Below are 14,614 nucleotides of genomic sequence, written 5' to 3' on the forward strand. Positions count from 1 at the left end.
TCATTTGTGTTATCAAACACAAAGATACTGCCTCAGCCTCGGAAAGCACCTGAGCTGAAAATTGCTGCAAGCTGAGGAAATAGCCAGGGAAAAGGTCCCAGCATTTGGGACCTGCCATTGCCCTGCCATTGCTTGCTTCTTTCCTCATCATTTATATCTGGTTACTCACAGAGCAGGATACAGAGCTAGACTGACCATCAGCTGGGCCTGCTACATATGCTACCATGTATCATATTCAGTCATTCATATCAATAACATATGGGGTCCTATTCTATAGCTTGTAAAACTCATGGACTGTTTCTTCCTAGAAGACACCTATGAGGATATCCACATTACATTTTTTACTACTGGTATTTGTGGGCTCAAGATAAAAAAAGAACTATAAGAGTGGTTCACTTTCTGATCTTCAACCTTCTTGTAGCCAGTTGTGACTTGGGCAAGTTGGCTGATCATATTGGCTTCCACGCTAATTCCTCTTATTGTTTGTATATGCAGCAGGAACAGGGAGATTTTAAGTCCAGGATGTCCTTTCCCAGCAGATGTTCCTTATTCTGTATTACTCCAGTCAGCCAAGCTGTTCCACAGATGTGTCATTTCAGGAGATGTAAAGAGTCTCATTGATTTCAAATATGTGTCCCTGTGCTGTGCATTCTGTGCTGCTGTTGAAGGACATGGAATATTTGGAGTGCTTTTCTTTAAACTGCATATGATCCTAAAGGTTATTGAAATTCTGTAGGACAGGAAGAAGAATTACTTCTCCATCAATTTCATTGTACTGTTTCAACATTTTGTGTATGTATTTTCAATTTCCGCAGTTCAGGCAGTGGCTGAAAGAAGAATATGGGGAAAACTCTTCTCAGGATCTGCAAGAAGCCAAAAATCTTCTGAGCAAATACAAAGAGCAGGCAGAGTTGCACCAGACTACTGGAGGAAGGCAGTGGAATAACAACTTCTCATCTGTGCCATCACTCTCATACAGCAACTACACAACAGAGACCTAATCACAAGAGGTCGATTTTTTTTTTCTTTCTACTTTTGCAGAACATCTTGCCATGTTTTCCATCCCATTTTTAAAACTTTCAGCAGTAAACCATGCAAAATGTTGATTTATAGAAAGCTTCTTGATGACATTATGTGTGTGTGTGTGTATGAGTGTGTTTCACACAGTTTTGTAATTTGGGCAGGATCAAGCTCTGTTTATGCCCAGAGACAGGATCCAGTTACTGTGGCTGAGGAATTTTGTCTGCCAGCCACAGCTAAATCCCCTTCTGCCCACATTGCCTGGCATTTGCTGTGAGGTTAGCTCAACTCCTCTTGTTGTAGGCTAGCAAAGGGCTTGGAGAGATGAGGTCTGGTGATCCAAGCTGTGGCAGTTTGGCATCTCTGCACTCTTAGTGTGGCAAAGGTGTTACTGCCCCTGAAGAGGGGAACTCAAGTCTGTGTCTCTGCTGCTCCTGTTCACGGTCCATTGGCGAGTAATAGCGTGGATGTGGGTGTGAACTTGAATGCTAGGCTGAAAGCTGGAGCAGGTGAGACAGGGGCCCAAGTACCTTTCCCCCAGCAGTGGCATGTAGGAGAGAAGTGGGACAGACAGCTCTGAGTAATAACACCTTCAACCGCCACAGTTTTCTTTGCTTCAGTGCCCGTGAGACTGAACTGTCGGCAGAGCTGCCACAGACCAAGAGCACCCAGGCTGTTACCACAGCTCAGCTGATGTGCAGTGATTTAAGCCATGGTCCCTTGACTGTGCATCTGGTCTTCCCAACATAAACTTTTCTGGAGAATAGTCTATCATGTCTCCAGAGCTGCTGAACTTCATTCCCCATGGAACACGTGCCTCTTCAGCACGCGCCCCTGCGCACACGATAACGTGTCTCCAAAGAGTGGGCTCGGTGTGAGTGCGAGCACCTGTTTCTTTGCTTGTGCTGTGGTTTGCTCTTTGACTTCAGCTACCTCAAAAATGCTGTTCTTGTCATTGTGGTTGTAAATGCAACCTTGAAAATTGCCTTGTGTAATCTTAATCTAACACTGAGTGAAGTAAGTGGGTGCGTGTGCGTGCGAGAGTGTGCGTGTGCATGTATATTTCACAGATGTCTGTATTTGAGAAGTTTATTGTTTATTTTTAAAATTGCCCATATTTCGCACTGGCTTAAAGATTGAGTTGTTGGAATTCAACTTCCCTGCCATTTAAACACCACTATATATTTTGCTGTGATCAGATTTATAGGAATGCATTTGTACAATATATTTTTAACTAGGTTGAAACTAGGGGCCATACTCCACTCTTGGTAACATTTGTGTGTTTCTGGAATGGAGCCATTTGCCTGATTCAAGCAGCGTGTAAGAGTGTAACTTGAAACATGTCAGTAGGGATGCTGGGCAGTGTATTGATTTCTGATGGTGTAATGTGGGGTGGCCCTGATGCCAAGATCATGATTTCTTGTCTTTGACTTGGAGGATGGAAGGCCCACTTTTCTTGAAGATTCTAGAAAATAAAAAGTACCACCCAAACAGCCAAGATAGAAAAGTAAAACCAAGCCCTTCATTTGTTCAAGTGTGGTGTATATCATGCTAAAAGCTGAGCACTGAGTGAGAAACAATGAGCAGACTAAATAGATTGCCGTGTCTCTTTCAATTTCTTTGTACTCTGGCCTCCCATTCCTTTACACGATTCTTCTAGATGTGATTTCCTGCTTGCAGGTGGCAGTGAATTCTTTGGATGGGAGCGAGGCTTTTGGGTCAAGTAAACTCTGGCTGTTAAATATCTGTTGTTAAGTATCTTAAAAAAAAATATGTTATGGCTTTTGAAGTACGGGTTGTGCATATCAATAATTGCCGAAAAGGAGAAAAGGGAATGGCGTGGAACTGACCTGTCCACTTCATCTGAGGTCAAGCCTGCATCAGGGTTCTCATTGCACTAAGTGCTCTAAGTGTACTGAGCATGATGAGAGCAGGATAATCATATCTTTGTTGCAGTAAGGGATGTTGCTGGATTTGGAAAAAGTGCTGGAACTGACCTTGTTTTCAAGCTTGCAGCTGAGAGAAGCACTGCCTGTTTGGTATATCCAGCAGTTGCTCTGTGATTGCCTGGTAAGAGAGGTATTTAGCTGTTCCTTAAGATGTTGATCTGCAAATAATTGTCTGCTTAACAATTCCAGCCCAATGGTGCCCACATTGGCAGTCCCTTCAGTGCTCTGAGGGTAGATGTGATAATTGGAAAATGTTTTCCTCGGTAACAGGGTCTGACACACGTTCAGGATGCGGGTCCATTTGTTCAGCCCTCTACTCATAATAGGATATGTAGGGCAGCGTCAGCCCATCCCCAAAGGGCAGCTTTGTCAGAACTATTCTGCCTGTGGTCTTGCAGGTATCCAGCCAGTCCATCCTGTAGCAGGCTGCCAGCACTGTGTATCCTATAGTACTCCTGGCACTCTTGTCCTTTCAGTAGTAAAGCTGTGGGTGCTGGTAAGTTGGCAGTTCTTTTACTGTTCTGATGCATACAAGGTAGTATGGGAGACATCTGTTAATTTTCATGTGTCCAAGATTAATCTGCACTCATTTTTTTAAAATAGTTTGGTTATCTCCAAAGAGTCAGTCCCCTGAACAGGATTTTTTTTGGAACTGAGTTTGGCTTTAGGGCCATGTAGCCACATCAATGTGCGTTATGCTGCAGCTCCAAAGCAGATGCAGGGTAAGCTGGGAAGACGGAGGCAATGCCGTATTGTCAGTGAGTGAAAGTGCTTCTCTCTTTCTGAAAGGCAGAAAGGGTACTTTCTGCAATCTCTGCCTTCAACATCTTGTGTAGTGGTCTATGTGTACTGCATACTGCAGGTAAGAGCAGTGTAAGAGCAACAGCAGTCTAAGAGAACTGGAATCTGGTTTGCCCACGTAGAAAGCAGAATGATGGTTTACTCCCTAATTACCACGGGTGCAGGAGAGAGAGCTACAGTTCTCACCTTTAGCCTTTTAGACAGGGAGAGGAGCTAACTCAGACTGAGAATGTGACATGATTTGTCTTCCAGCCAGCCTTTCAGTGGCAATTTGTAGGACTTTCAAGCTATCTGGAACATGAGTAGATCCAATTCACCTCTTAAGTAGTTGGCCTTTGTAGTGTAGATGATGCATTCAGTTATTTTGTTTCTGTACTTCAAAGCACTGTCCTCATTTTGATGTTCACTGGAAAATGTATAAAGTTTATAATACCTTATTGGATATCCAGATTTGAAATGTATAATCGATTTTTTTTTTGGGCTAAACTTGATATCCATGTGTGATTATAAGCAAATGTCTAGTGTTATAGAATGTAGGTAATGGGTAAATGCATTAATAGTATTTATTACTCTGTTTTTTAACCTGGAAAAAGTTGCTTCCTTACATTTTGTGATTGAGTGGGAAGATATGACAAATCATATCTGTTTTTTAAAAGGGATAATAACTTTGGTTGCTATAATGGCCACCACCTATAAAGATGTCAGTGAAAAATTATAGCAATTATTCCACTAGTTTAAAAACTCTTAAATCTGGTAAGCTTCTTGATTCTCTGTCTTCCTCTTCCTGGGCATCTTAGTGAAGCCTTGATTGCTTTTTCCAAATGTTTGTATTTAATACGTTCTACAATTTTTTTATAAATAAAATTAAATGTTAACACCTGATCTGCTTTTGTATTTCTTGAAATCAGTAATAGTGTCCAGAAGGCTTCTACTCACTGTTTGTATCCCTGCAGGTACACTAAGAGTACAAGACTAACTCATTTTGGTGTTTAGATTACTTTATTCTCCTGCACACAGACTTCTTGAAGCTTCCCCTCTGTTCACTGAGTTCTTCCAGGTGAGTTCAAGAATCTTCAGCACAAGCACCTTTTGGTAGTCTCCCAAGAGGATCTTGCATGTTGCTGTCTTACTGATTGTTGCTGGCCCATCATTGCATGTGAATACAACATTTTTATTATTTTGAAATACCTTCTTTTCCATAGCACACTGATTTAGGGCTTAATCAGCTGTAAAACTTACCTGATTTTCAGGCTGCCAGCACTCAAGGCTCTCAGTAGTGGTCTGTCAGAGGAAGCTGATGTAAGTGGCAGATGATTCTCAGGGGAAAACATTAAAAAACATAGTGTAAGGGAGGAAATGCCCCGTTCAAATTCCCACAGATAGCTCACAGAATTTCTGGTTTGACATTTCCTCTGCTAAGAGAGTATTTCTGACATTTGGGCAATTGAAAAAAAAAAAAAAAGAATCCAAACCTGAACCAAAAAGCCCACCAATCTGAAAGTATAATCAGTCAGATTGTAGACAGATCTCTTAGCCACTTCAATAATTGCTGAAGGCTGAACTGTTTTTGCAGTGGGGACTCCCTTATCACAGAGGCAGAATTGGATGCTCAGGCATAGTGCGTCTTGAGTCTTCTCTTTTTTCACTCTCCTTCCTCTCCCAGCACTTGTTATTTTATATACTATTGGGAATGTGTGGATGGTAATTCCTAAGGAATATTGGGCATTCAACTAATCAGTAATACCCTCCACCAGAATAAAGTAGATGTGCCTGTAGATAACTCTGAAAGTGATAGATGCACCTTGTTCAAATACATTTCATAATACATAATGCATTATTAATCTTCAGTGTAAATGGGATGGCTCAAATTTTATTAATGTGTGTTTTAGTCCTCTTCATGTCTTTCTATGAAGAGACTTTAAATTCAGTACAGCCTGCTACCTGGCACTTGAATTAGTAGTGTGATTGCCTTCTTTCTCCCATCTGTTATCCATAGCAGTGTCTTAGATATATGTGCTATGACATTGCTGAGACAAAACACATGCTTAAAGTATAATCCCTTCTGATCTAGGGAAACCTCATAAGTTTTAGAGACGGCTTCTCCTCTGCCTGAAGAAAAACAGCAGTTTCCAAATGAAAAGTACTTTACTGCTTAATCTTCCCTTTGACCACTCAGTACTTTTCAAGGGTAATTTTTAACCAAATCACATGCAAAAATTGTGCTGGAACCATGGTGTTGTATTGCTGTTCCTGACTGTGTGTCTCATTCCCTCTGGTGTTATATGGAACTCTCGTGAGTTCTGGGAAGTGGCACTTTTGATCGGATGCCTGGAGTCCTGTCCCACCATGCAGTTGAGGATGTAGAGGGAAGTAGAGGGAAAGCCTGCATGTCCTTAGATGTGCATATAACCTCATAAGGAGTTTTGGCTTTGCCAGCAAATCATGAGAGTCCTTCCACCTTCTCAAGAAGATTGCATTGGCAGAGGGAAAATGATGATGGTCTGTAGAAAATACTAGCATGAGGAAGATGATGTTGGAGTGTGCAGTGTTTCTGTAGATACCCCTGGAGACACAAGGCATGTGACAGAAACAGGTAATTTCACACTTTGTCCCCAGCAGAGCTTTAAATGTGGGTCTTGTTTTCCATGTGGCCCAGCTCCTGTGCTTAACTATTTCACTGCTACGTTTAGCTGTTCTGTCCAACATTATTATTCTGCCCTCAGACAAGGAACAAATTCTTCCTTGATATTTGAATGTGTGCTTTGCCCTAGCAAATTATGCCAACTGCGGTTTACCGAAAGTGAGTACCTTGTGAGTAGTAAGGTGACTTCCTGTAGTTTTCCATGTAGTTTCTAGTGTAAATATTAGGAGTGGGCATTAATGAAGTGTGAGCAAGAGGTGTCCTTTTGCTATTGAACAGCTGCATAGCTCAGACCTGAGCTGTTGTAGGAGACTTGGTTCTGCTCATGTGAGCCAAACACATCTGCAGTGAACTGGGACTGAAACTCACTTGCAAGCAGCCTCAAAAAGTGGGATTTTCAGGCAGACCTGCGCCCAGTTTCCATTTTAGATGAGACAATTATGAATGTGCAGGATTGTATCCTCCATAATATGGGAACTGAACTGGCTGGGATGGATAGTGGCTTAGCTCAGGTGACTTGTAAAGAAGCATAAACCTGAGACCTGGGAGGAGGTATACTGAAAGAGTATATATATATATTTTTGCACATATTTTTTGGAGGCTGTGCAAGTGTACCTCTGTAATTTCTCATCTGGGTAAGGCTGTAGGAAGTCAGGCATCAGTAATAAGTCTGGAGGATAAATGGGAAAAGGTATAACCACCAGTGGATATTAATGTAATACAGTAATCCATTGGAAATGCACTCTAGACTCTGCTGTCACTGAAAGAGTCTTATATACTTTACTTTTAGAGCCGACCTTCATTTCCCTGGGCTGATCACTATACATAAATGTTTCCCTTAGGAGATCTCACATATTTCTAGCTGGGCTTCTCTCCCTCAGAATTATACCTCCCTGATACTGCACAAATTGCATAAATGGCATAGAAAGGGTTGCAAGAGCACCACTGTTGCAGTAAGACAAAGCTATGAGGTCCCATAGTCCTTTTAGAAACAAAAGGCTTGTGGTTTTGACTTACCAAGAAGGTACTTTGAGTCAGTCACCTTTGTCCAATCCATAAAATGCTGGACTGAGCAGCATTTGGGATTCTGTTACCAAATCTCCTGCCATTTGCTGTTTGATTGTGCAAGTTGTTTCAGTCTGATTTGCTTCATTTTCCCAGTAAAATGGGGAAGTAGCTACATCTTTCCCTGGTACATCTTTCAGATGCCCCCAGTGAAAAGCACTGCATCAATGTTGTTTGCCAAATGAGGAATCTGTCTCCCTCTGAGGGGTGTTAAAATATGTTTGTAACAGAGAGCTCCTGAAGCAGGGCTGAGATCTGTGGGGGTGTCAGCACCTTCATCCCACCTGCATATGAAGGTGCTCAAGATGGTGGTTGGATGTAGATGGGAGAAAATCTGAGATCTTACTCCCCCAGGAACTGCTTGCTGTATTTCAACATGAACAATAAAGTGCAGCTGTCAATTCTATATGAGAAAAAAAATGGAGTGAAGAGAAAGTGGCTCAGAGCAATTCCGGTTTTGACTGTCACAGATTAAGTTAATCCCTCTGGTGCATTGGTTGAACATGAAGTCACGAGTAAAAATTAAATGGTTGGGATGTGCTTCTGATTTCAAGAATGATGGAGGGAGCAGCAGGCGGGAGGCAGAGGAGGAATTGCACATGGCAAAAAATTAAAGCATTGGAATAGCTAAGGGTAATGTAGGGAGGTTGGAGCTCCTGATGCATGTGCTGATACATTTCCATGTACTCCAGGAAAAAGTCTGCAGGCTAAAAAAAAAGGGATTCTCCACAGTACTTTGGATATATGGCTATGGTGATAGAAAAAGAAGTGGTGTCCTGATTTTCTTGTTCTGGAAAGAAAGTGCATATGGTGAATACATCTAATACAGGCTGTTCTGGCAGATGAGAACTGGAAGAAGAACAAAATCAGTGTTTCCCTGGCCAAGCTGCTGCTGCTACTTTTGGACTGTTTCATGGAAGACATGAATTTGATTCATTTCCAAAGACAGCTTGGAAACTCCAGGCAGCAGAAGAAGGGACTCCCCCTTGACTTAGCTGTTTTTTTTCTGAATGCATTGCGCTCTGTGAAATGCCATCAGTGCCACCTCTGAGGTAATTCCTGAGGGAAGGTCAGTGTGTGGGGACTTGGACTGAGTGATCAGGGAGCCTCAGTGGTTTGAAACACACTGGACTTCATGTAGGGTTGGCGAATTTGCAGTGCCTGCTGTGGGCACCTCAGCTGAAAAAGAAAAGCTTAAATTTCCAGCCAGAGTAGATGCAAATTATGTATTGGAGAAGCCCCTGTCTACTGATGGCCAAAGTCTCCTTTTCCTCTCCAGGGTTGCCTTGTGCCCTAAGTTACGTAATTAGGATCCTATTAGTCCCTCCAGGCTTTCTTCCCTCCCTTCCTTCAAGACTGAATGGAGGTGGATGCTGGATTCTGTGCTGATCACTTGTTCAAGAACGAACAGTTTAATCAATTTTTAATTGGAAGCATGTATATTAGGGTGATTATTTAACAGATTCTTTACCTAGCTGAAAATAATTTGTGTGGGGACCAGACTGTGGAAACAGCCAAGGTAAAAGTAGGGAGAGCATGATTTGGTGAGTGCTCTGCCAGCTCTGATGGGAAACAATAAAGGGGAGAAAGAGATGGTAATTGGTGAATCAATCCGTGTGGCTCATTTAAAGATACCTCCTTTTTTGTGGCTTTGGTTACAAGAATGCTTTGTGGGCTGTAGAAGAAAGGCATTAGTAGCTGTTTTAAACCAGCCATATTCTATTTTAATATTTAATGAAGTAGTGTGAACCTCTGAGCAAGAGAATTTCCACCTGTGTGCTTGTTGGGGGAGAGGGAGGGCAGATGGGCAGTGAATATTTTAAACAAGAGGTTGCAATTAAAGCAAGAAGGAGCCTTCTGCAAGTAGTGCTAAGCTGCAGGTGGGTACTTTTTTGGAGAAGGGATGGAATGACACACTTGAAACCCCATTTCATTAGAAGATGCCAAGATGATGCCTGAAGGAAATACTTGACAGTGGAGTTGTGTGAAATGGCCGTGTTCTCCTGGGAGATGGTAATAAAATAGGGTTGTGTCTCCATCACCTAGGGTGAAACCTGCACAGTGAGGAGGGTTGCCAGCTGTGCATCCCAGCTGGTTCTGTGTTTTGACATGGCATTCCCTTGGCTTCCCAGAGGGCTGATGAGCTGGGACAGGCCCATGTGGTGGCTTACTGGCAAACTACATGAGCCATACGCCAGGGAGCTGATTGTGCACTGGTGACACTGAGCTGGTTCAGTTTGGGAGAGGATTAGCCTGACCACCTGCAGGGGAAGCTTTAAACATTGGAGTGCAACCCTAAGATAAGCTTTAATGCACATTTTCAGAAGCCAATGATGCTTTTGGCAGTTTTGCTTTTTGGCCATCCTTCAAAGGAGGGTGATCAATATTTGTTTCATGTTGTTGCAGCTTTATGGAACAGCAGCTTCACATTTCAGGGGTAACTTTAGCCAGGCCCTGCAGGTACACAGTCATTCCTGGAGCGGAGTCATAGCAGTCATAAAAAGGAAGACCTCTGCTATGATTTATCTTCCCTTCCACTTGTCATTAATAACTAGATGTGGGAAGAGATTATGAAGATCCCCTCTGGAGAGGCTTAATTTATTTATTTAGACAAGTCTGCTGATGGAGTATAGCCCAAAGTAATGGTTTCAAAAGTTCTTCCAGCAAGGTGGTGTATCCTGACATCTGATAGTAGGAACAATGAGCAAGAGAGTAGTTTGAGTTATGCAGGTATCTGCTGCTACCATCTTTTAAGGTAACACGTAACATATAGTAGAAGAGAAAAGCTCACAGTCATTGTAGGACTTTGGGTTGTCATCAAATCTCTCTTTTTCCTGCGTTCTTCTAGAGCTCTGCACCAGTGACTCTCAGTTTCTGTCACTGCTGGTGTGTTGGGCAGACATGCCATGGTGCACACTCGTTAAGCCCCTGGAGGTGAACAGTCATAACAGATAAGCTGATTTTTAAGGGAGTTTGTAGTGCTCTAGCTTAGTGAAGGTAAAGAGAAAAGCATAATGATGTTTTTAGAGGAAAGCTAAGTCAGGCTTTGATTTTGGTCTGTTGGTTTCCTGCTGCTTTGTCACCAGGGGAAAGCTCTACAAGCAAATAGTAGCAGCTGTGGGAGCTGGAAGGAAAAATTGAAGGAACTTTTAGGAACTACCTAAGTTTCCTGAGAAAGACACAATGAGGTAGAGTAAAGGTTTTGTTCCAGACTTACTGAGAGTGCAGAAAAGGTGGCTAATACTGTGTGTAATCAGAAAGGTGAAAGGAAAAGGACACTTGAAGAATTACATTGACTATTGTATCTCAGCGCACCAAAATGCCCCCCCAGAACCCAATAATGAAAACATGACCAAACTGATGGTTCTAGTCCAGAGTGAATACACAAACTAGCTGCCAGTGAGCTGCACTTGACAGGCCAATGGTTAGAGCACCATTCCAATATTATGGAGCAGGAATATGAGGAAGGAGCACTGGTGGAGAGTGTTGGGCCCAATGCTGTTTAGTATCCTCGTAAGTGATCTGAATGATGAGATCAAGGATACACTGATAAAATCTGGTGATGATCCCAAACTGAGAGGAGAAGTGGACCCTTTAGAAGGGAGAGCCACCCTGCTGGATAGATTGAAAGAAAAAGTGAACAAGAACTTTATGAAGGACAAATGTAATATCTTGTACCTTGGAAAACATAATCCAGGACTGTATCACAGATTGGGATCTACCCAGACCCGGGGTTGGTCCTGGTGGACAAATAGCTTGAGAAAAGAAGGCTCAGAGAGCACTTTATCACCATATCCCAGTATTTATAGGGTGGCTACAAAGAAGATGGAGACTCCCTTTTATGAGGAGTCATGTGGGAAAGATGAGGGGTAATGGGTATAGATTACTCTTGGGGAGATTACTATTGTTCACAAGAAGGAAATGTTTCACAATGAGAAGAATCAAGCATTAGAATAATCTCCCCAGGGACGGGGTGGATTCCCTAATATTGGATGCTTAGAGGAATCAGTTGGGCAGGGTGCTGGGCCACCTTGTCTAGACCACGCTTTTGCCAAGAAAGGTTGTACCAGATGAGACTTGAGGTCCCATCCAAACTGGTAATCGGTGATTCCATGGGAAGATTTAGGACTTGCAGACTTAGGCTACATGAGCTCATGCTGACTTCTAATGTTCTCCTGAGCAGGTCCACTTGGTACCGATATTTTATATTTTAAACTCCTGCCTATGCAGAGATGTGAAAAGAACCGACAATCTCTTCTCCCTCAAGGTCTGAGGAGCTTCATGGAAGTGCACCAAGCTGAACAGTTCCTCTCAGTTCTGCAGGTATAACATCAGATTCTTTGCTTGTGCTCTTTAGTGGCACCAACAACTATCCTCACCTCAGGGCACTGAAGGCATCTGTGGCCTTCTTTGAACAGCCTCTGTGCTCTGGAAACGTAAGTTAATATTTTGAAGTGTAAATTCATAGACTGAGAGTTGCTAAAAGGATCCTATTTTATCTCTGGTGAGTGTCAAAATTATGAGAACTTGATTCAAGGGAACCTTTGAGGGAAGAGGAAAGAATTGGTCCCAAGCAGAGCCCTTTTAATATGGATTCCCAAATGAGCCTTGGGCAGCAATAATGATGTTCTTGAGTTCCCTGTCAGACACTTTTTTTTTTTTTCTAATGAGGACAGGCTGTCCTGCTGCTTCTCCAACACTATATGATATGTTCCTCATTTGCCTTGTGGAAAATAATCACCTGTCTTGGAGCTTTCCCAGAATCTACATGACAGACCTTTATCTGACTGCCTGATGTGGAAACACACACCTGTCCCAGACATGGGATGGCTGGACCGCCTAGGCACTGGTCTCTGTCATGCATTACACATGAAACAGATATTGGTCTAAGCTGGAGTTGATGGATTGGGAACAACATCACTAAAGATGTGTCCTGGGACTGCTGTCAATCATATGGTTCTGTCAGTGCTGTGGTGACTTGTGGCAGTAAAGTCCTCACCCCAGAGATGCCTCAGAAACCCAATACATCTGCTGTTTTATGTGGAGCATTTACTGTTACTCAAGAAGCTTTACTGTGTCAGCAGGGAATTTTGTTTGCATCCCCTTAAATGCTGCTGTCTGTCCTTTTAAAAAAGTCTTTTAAAAAGTCATTGCCTTGCAGCTGTGGAGGGGAACCTCATAATTCACAGCTGCTGGGGCAGTGTAGCAGCTGGCAGCCCCATGCACTGGCAGGACTGGGACTGTGTCCCTGTGCAACAGGCAGCTCCTGGCCTGGACACTTTGTTCCCAGTCAACAAAGAGGGGGGAACTCCTCCCCAGTTCAGTGACAGCAGGATCTGACTTTTGGTGCTTTGAATAGCAGTTTAAGGCCGCCAAATGATCATTTCTTTCTTTTTTAAAATTTTTTTTCCCCTTTCTCAAGGCAGCACCAGTGTGGGGGGAAAGGCTCATGTAGAAGTAGAGAGATGTAAGGAGATTTTGCCTTACATAGAGATGCAATGGGACTTCATCTCACTTCTCATATCACCAATAAATTCTCCCATCTGCAAGGACTAAATGAAAGAAAAGTGTTAGAAAAAGTTTAAAACAATGTAGCACATTTGACAATATGCTCCTTACTGCAACCGGTGGCAGTGACTTGTCCTTCTGGACAGCAAGAGCTGGGGGGCACTGCAAGAGGATTTAGAAGGCTTTTGTAAGGCTGGTAGGTCTGAATATCCAGAGATGAGCTGTTCCATGATGGGCCTGAGGTGCTGCAACAAAACCAGTGGCAAGATGTTCATGCCATCTTGCTGGGACCAGTAGCCCATGGTGCCTTCCCGCTCAGTCACTGCCAAAATTGCATTTTCTATAAACAAACACAACAGACAGCTGCGTTTGTTAAGGGCCAGTGTATTTATTGACCCAATCCACAGCAAAAGGAAAAAAAAATAAGTTATGTAACAAAATGAGTAATGCTGAGTGGGTGAGGGAATTTCTTGGTGTTTTCTAGCATGCAGCTACCTTCGGCAGAAGCGTGTGTGGCTAAGATTTCATCACTGACAATGTGAAAAAAAATATTTTGCTTCAAAAGGGAAGCATTCCCCCATGCTACTAAGTCACCCTTCAGAGCATCCTTCCTGTTCATGCTAAACATGAGTAGCCATGCATGCAAAGATCTCTTCTTTTTTCACCACTGAAAAAGAGCAAACTGGTACAAAAGTCAATGAAAGAGGCCATCCAGGCAGCATCAGCTGTCAACAGTCTCTGCAGCTGCTCAAGCCTCAGAAGGCATCGTGGGCCTGCATTAACTGTCAGGCAGAATATTCAGAATTTTCCTGAGACAGAGTGAAATAAAGCCATGCATGCAATGTGTATGTCAGGGGAGTGTTTCCCATGTCACTGGAAGGAAAGAAGCAGTTCACTGCCACTGAGAACTTCCCCCTCCACCTTTGCAAATCTGCCCTTGGTGGTGCCAGGTGCTGTTCCCCCGATAAGACAGTTGTGGATACAGCACTACACTTGCCATGGCCCTTCCTTCTCCAAAGATACCAAAAGCTGCTGTGATCTGAGGTGGAGAAAGGTGGGGGGAGATGTAATAGTGTATTGTTGCTCTAATTTCACGTAGTCATTGTTCCAGGAGATATTACCAAAAGCAGCCAAGTCTCTCTTTCTTGAAGTGGCCACAACATGACAGTGCTGTGAAATTTCCTCCTGTCTTCTGACAACATTTCAGCTCTTGTGAATTTCCCCTCACATTTGGTGGGTTTATCCTCCATCACCCAGGATGAAAAATGTGCCAAAGCTGCTTTAGGCTGAAAGATGCTGACATCCCAGGAGAGAGGGGTTACTTCAGGCTTGTCAATCACTCTCCATGCTCTCATTCCCTCTCATTTATAAAGGTACCTGGTAAGGAGGACTGTAGCACAAATGTCCCAGTTGTCACAGGACTGCGGAAGGATGAGTTTCCACCTGCAAAATCTTGCACTAAAGCCCCTGCCCAGGACAGCTGCCCAGTGGGGTGCTTTGTGGGGGCTGCTGATCCAAGGGCTAGAGCTGAAACCACTGAGCATGCAGTGGTTCATCTGGTGTGCCGTAAAGTGATTTTTGGTTGGATTTGCTGTTACATGTTTTTGAAAACTTTTAGAAAGCCGTCACC

The 14,614-nt window shown here is 43.1% G+C and overlaps 1 protein-coding gene across 2 annotated transcripts in view; it reads left to right on the plus strand.

Annotated features, from left to right (window-relative positions):
* The window catches only part of DUSP22 (dual specificity phosphatase 22), a 43,466-nt gene extending 38,814 nt beyond the window's left edge, over positions 1–4,652 (plus strand). For both annotated transcript variants that reach the window (XM_015618044.3, XM_019005662.2), the window contains one exon: positions 816–4,652. In XM_015618044.3, the coding sequence (XP_015473530.1) occupies positions 816–1,001 (186 nt within the window). In that variant the 3' untranslated portion in view covers positions 1,002–4,652. The remainder of the gene's footprint in view (positions 1–815) is intronic.
* Positions 4,653–14,614: the final 9,962 nt, after the last annotated feature.

Source organism: Parus major, chromosome 2 (assembly GCF_001522545.3).
Source record: "Parus major isolate Abel chromosome 2, Parus_major1.1, whole genome shotgun sequence".
NCBI lineage: Eukaryota > Metazoa > Chordata > Aves > Passeriformes > Paridae > Parus > Parus major.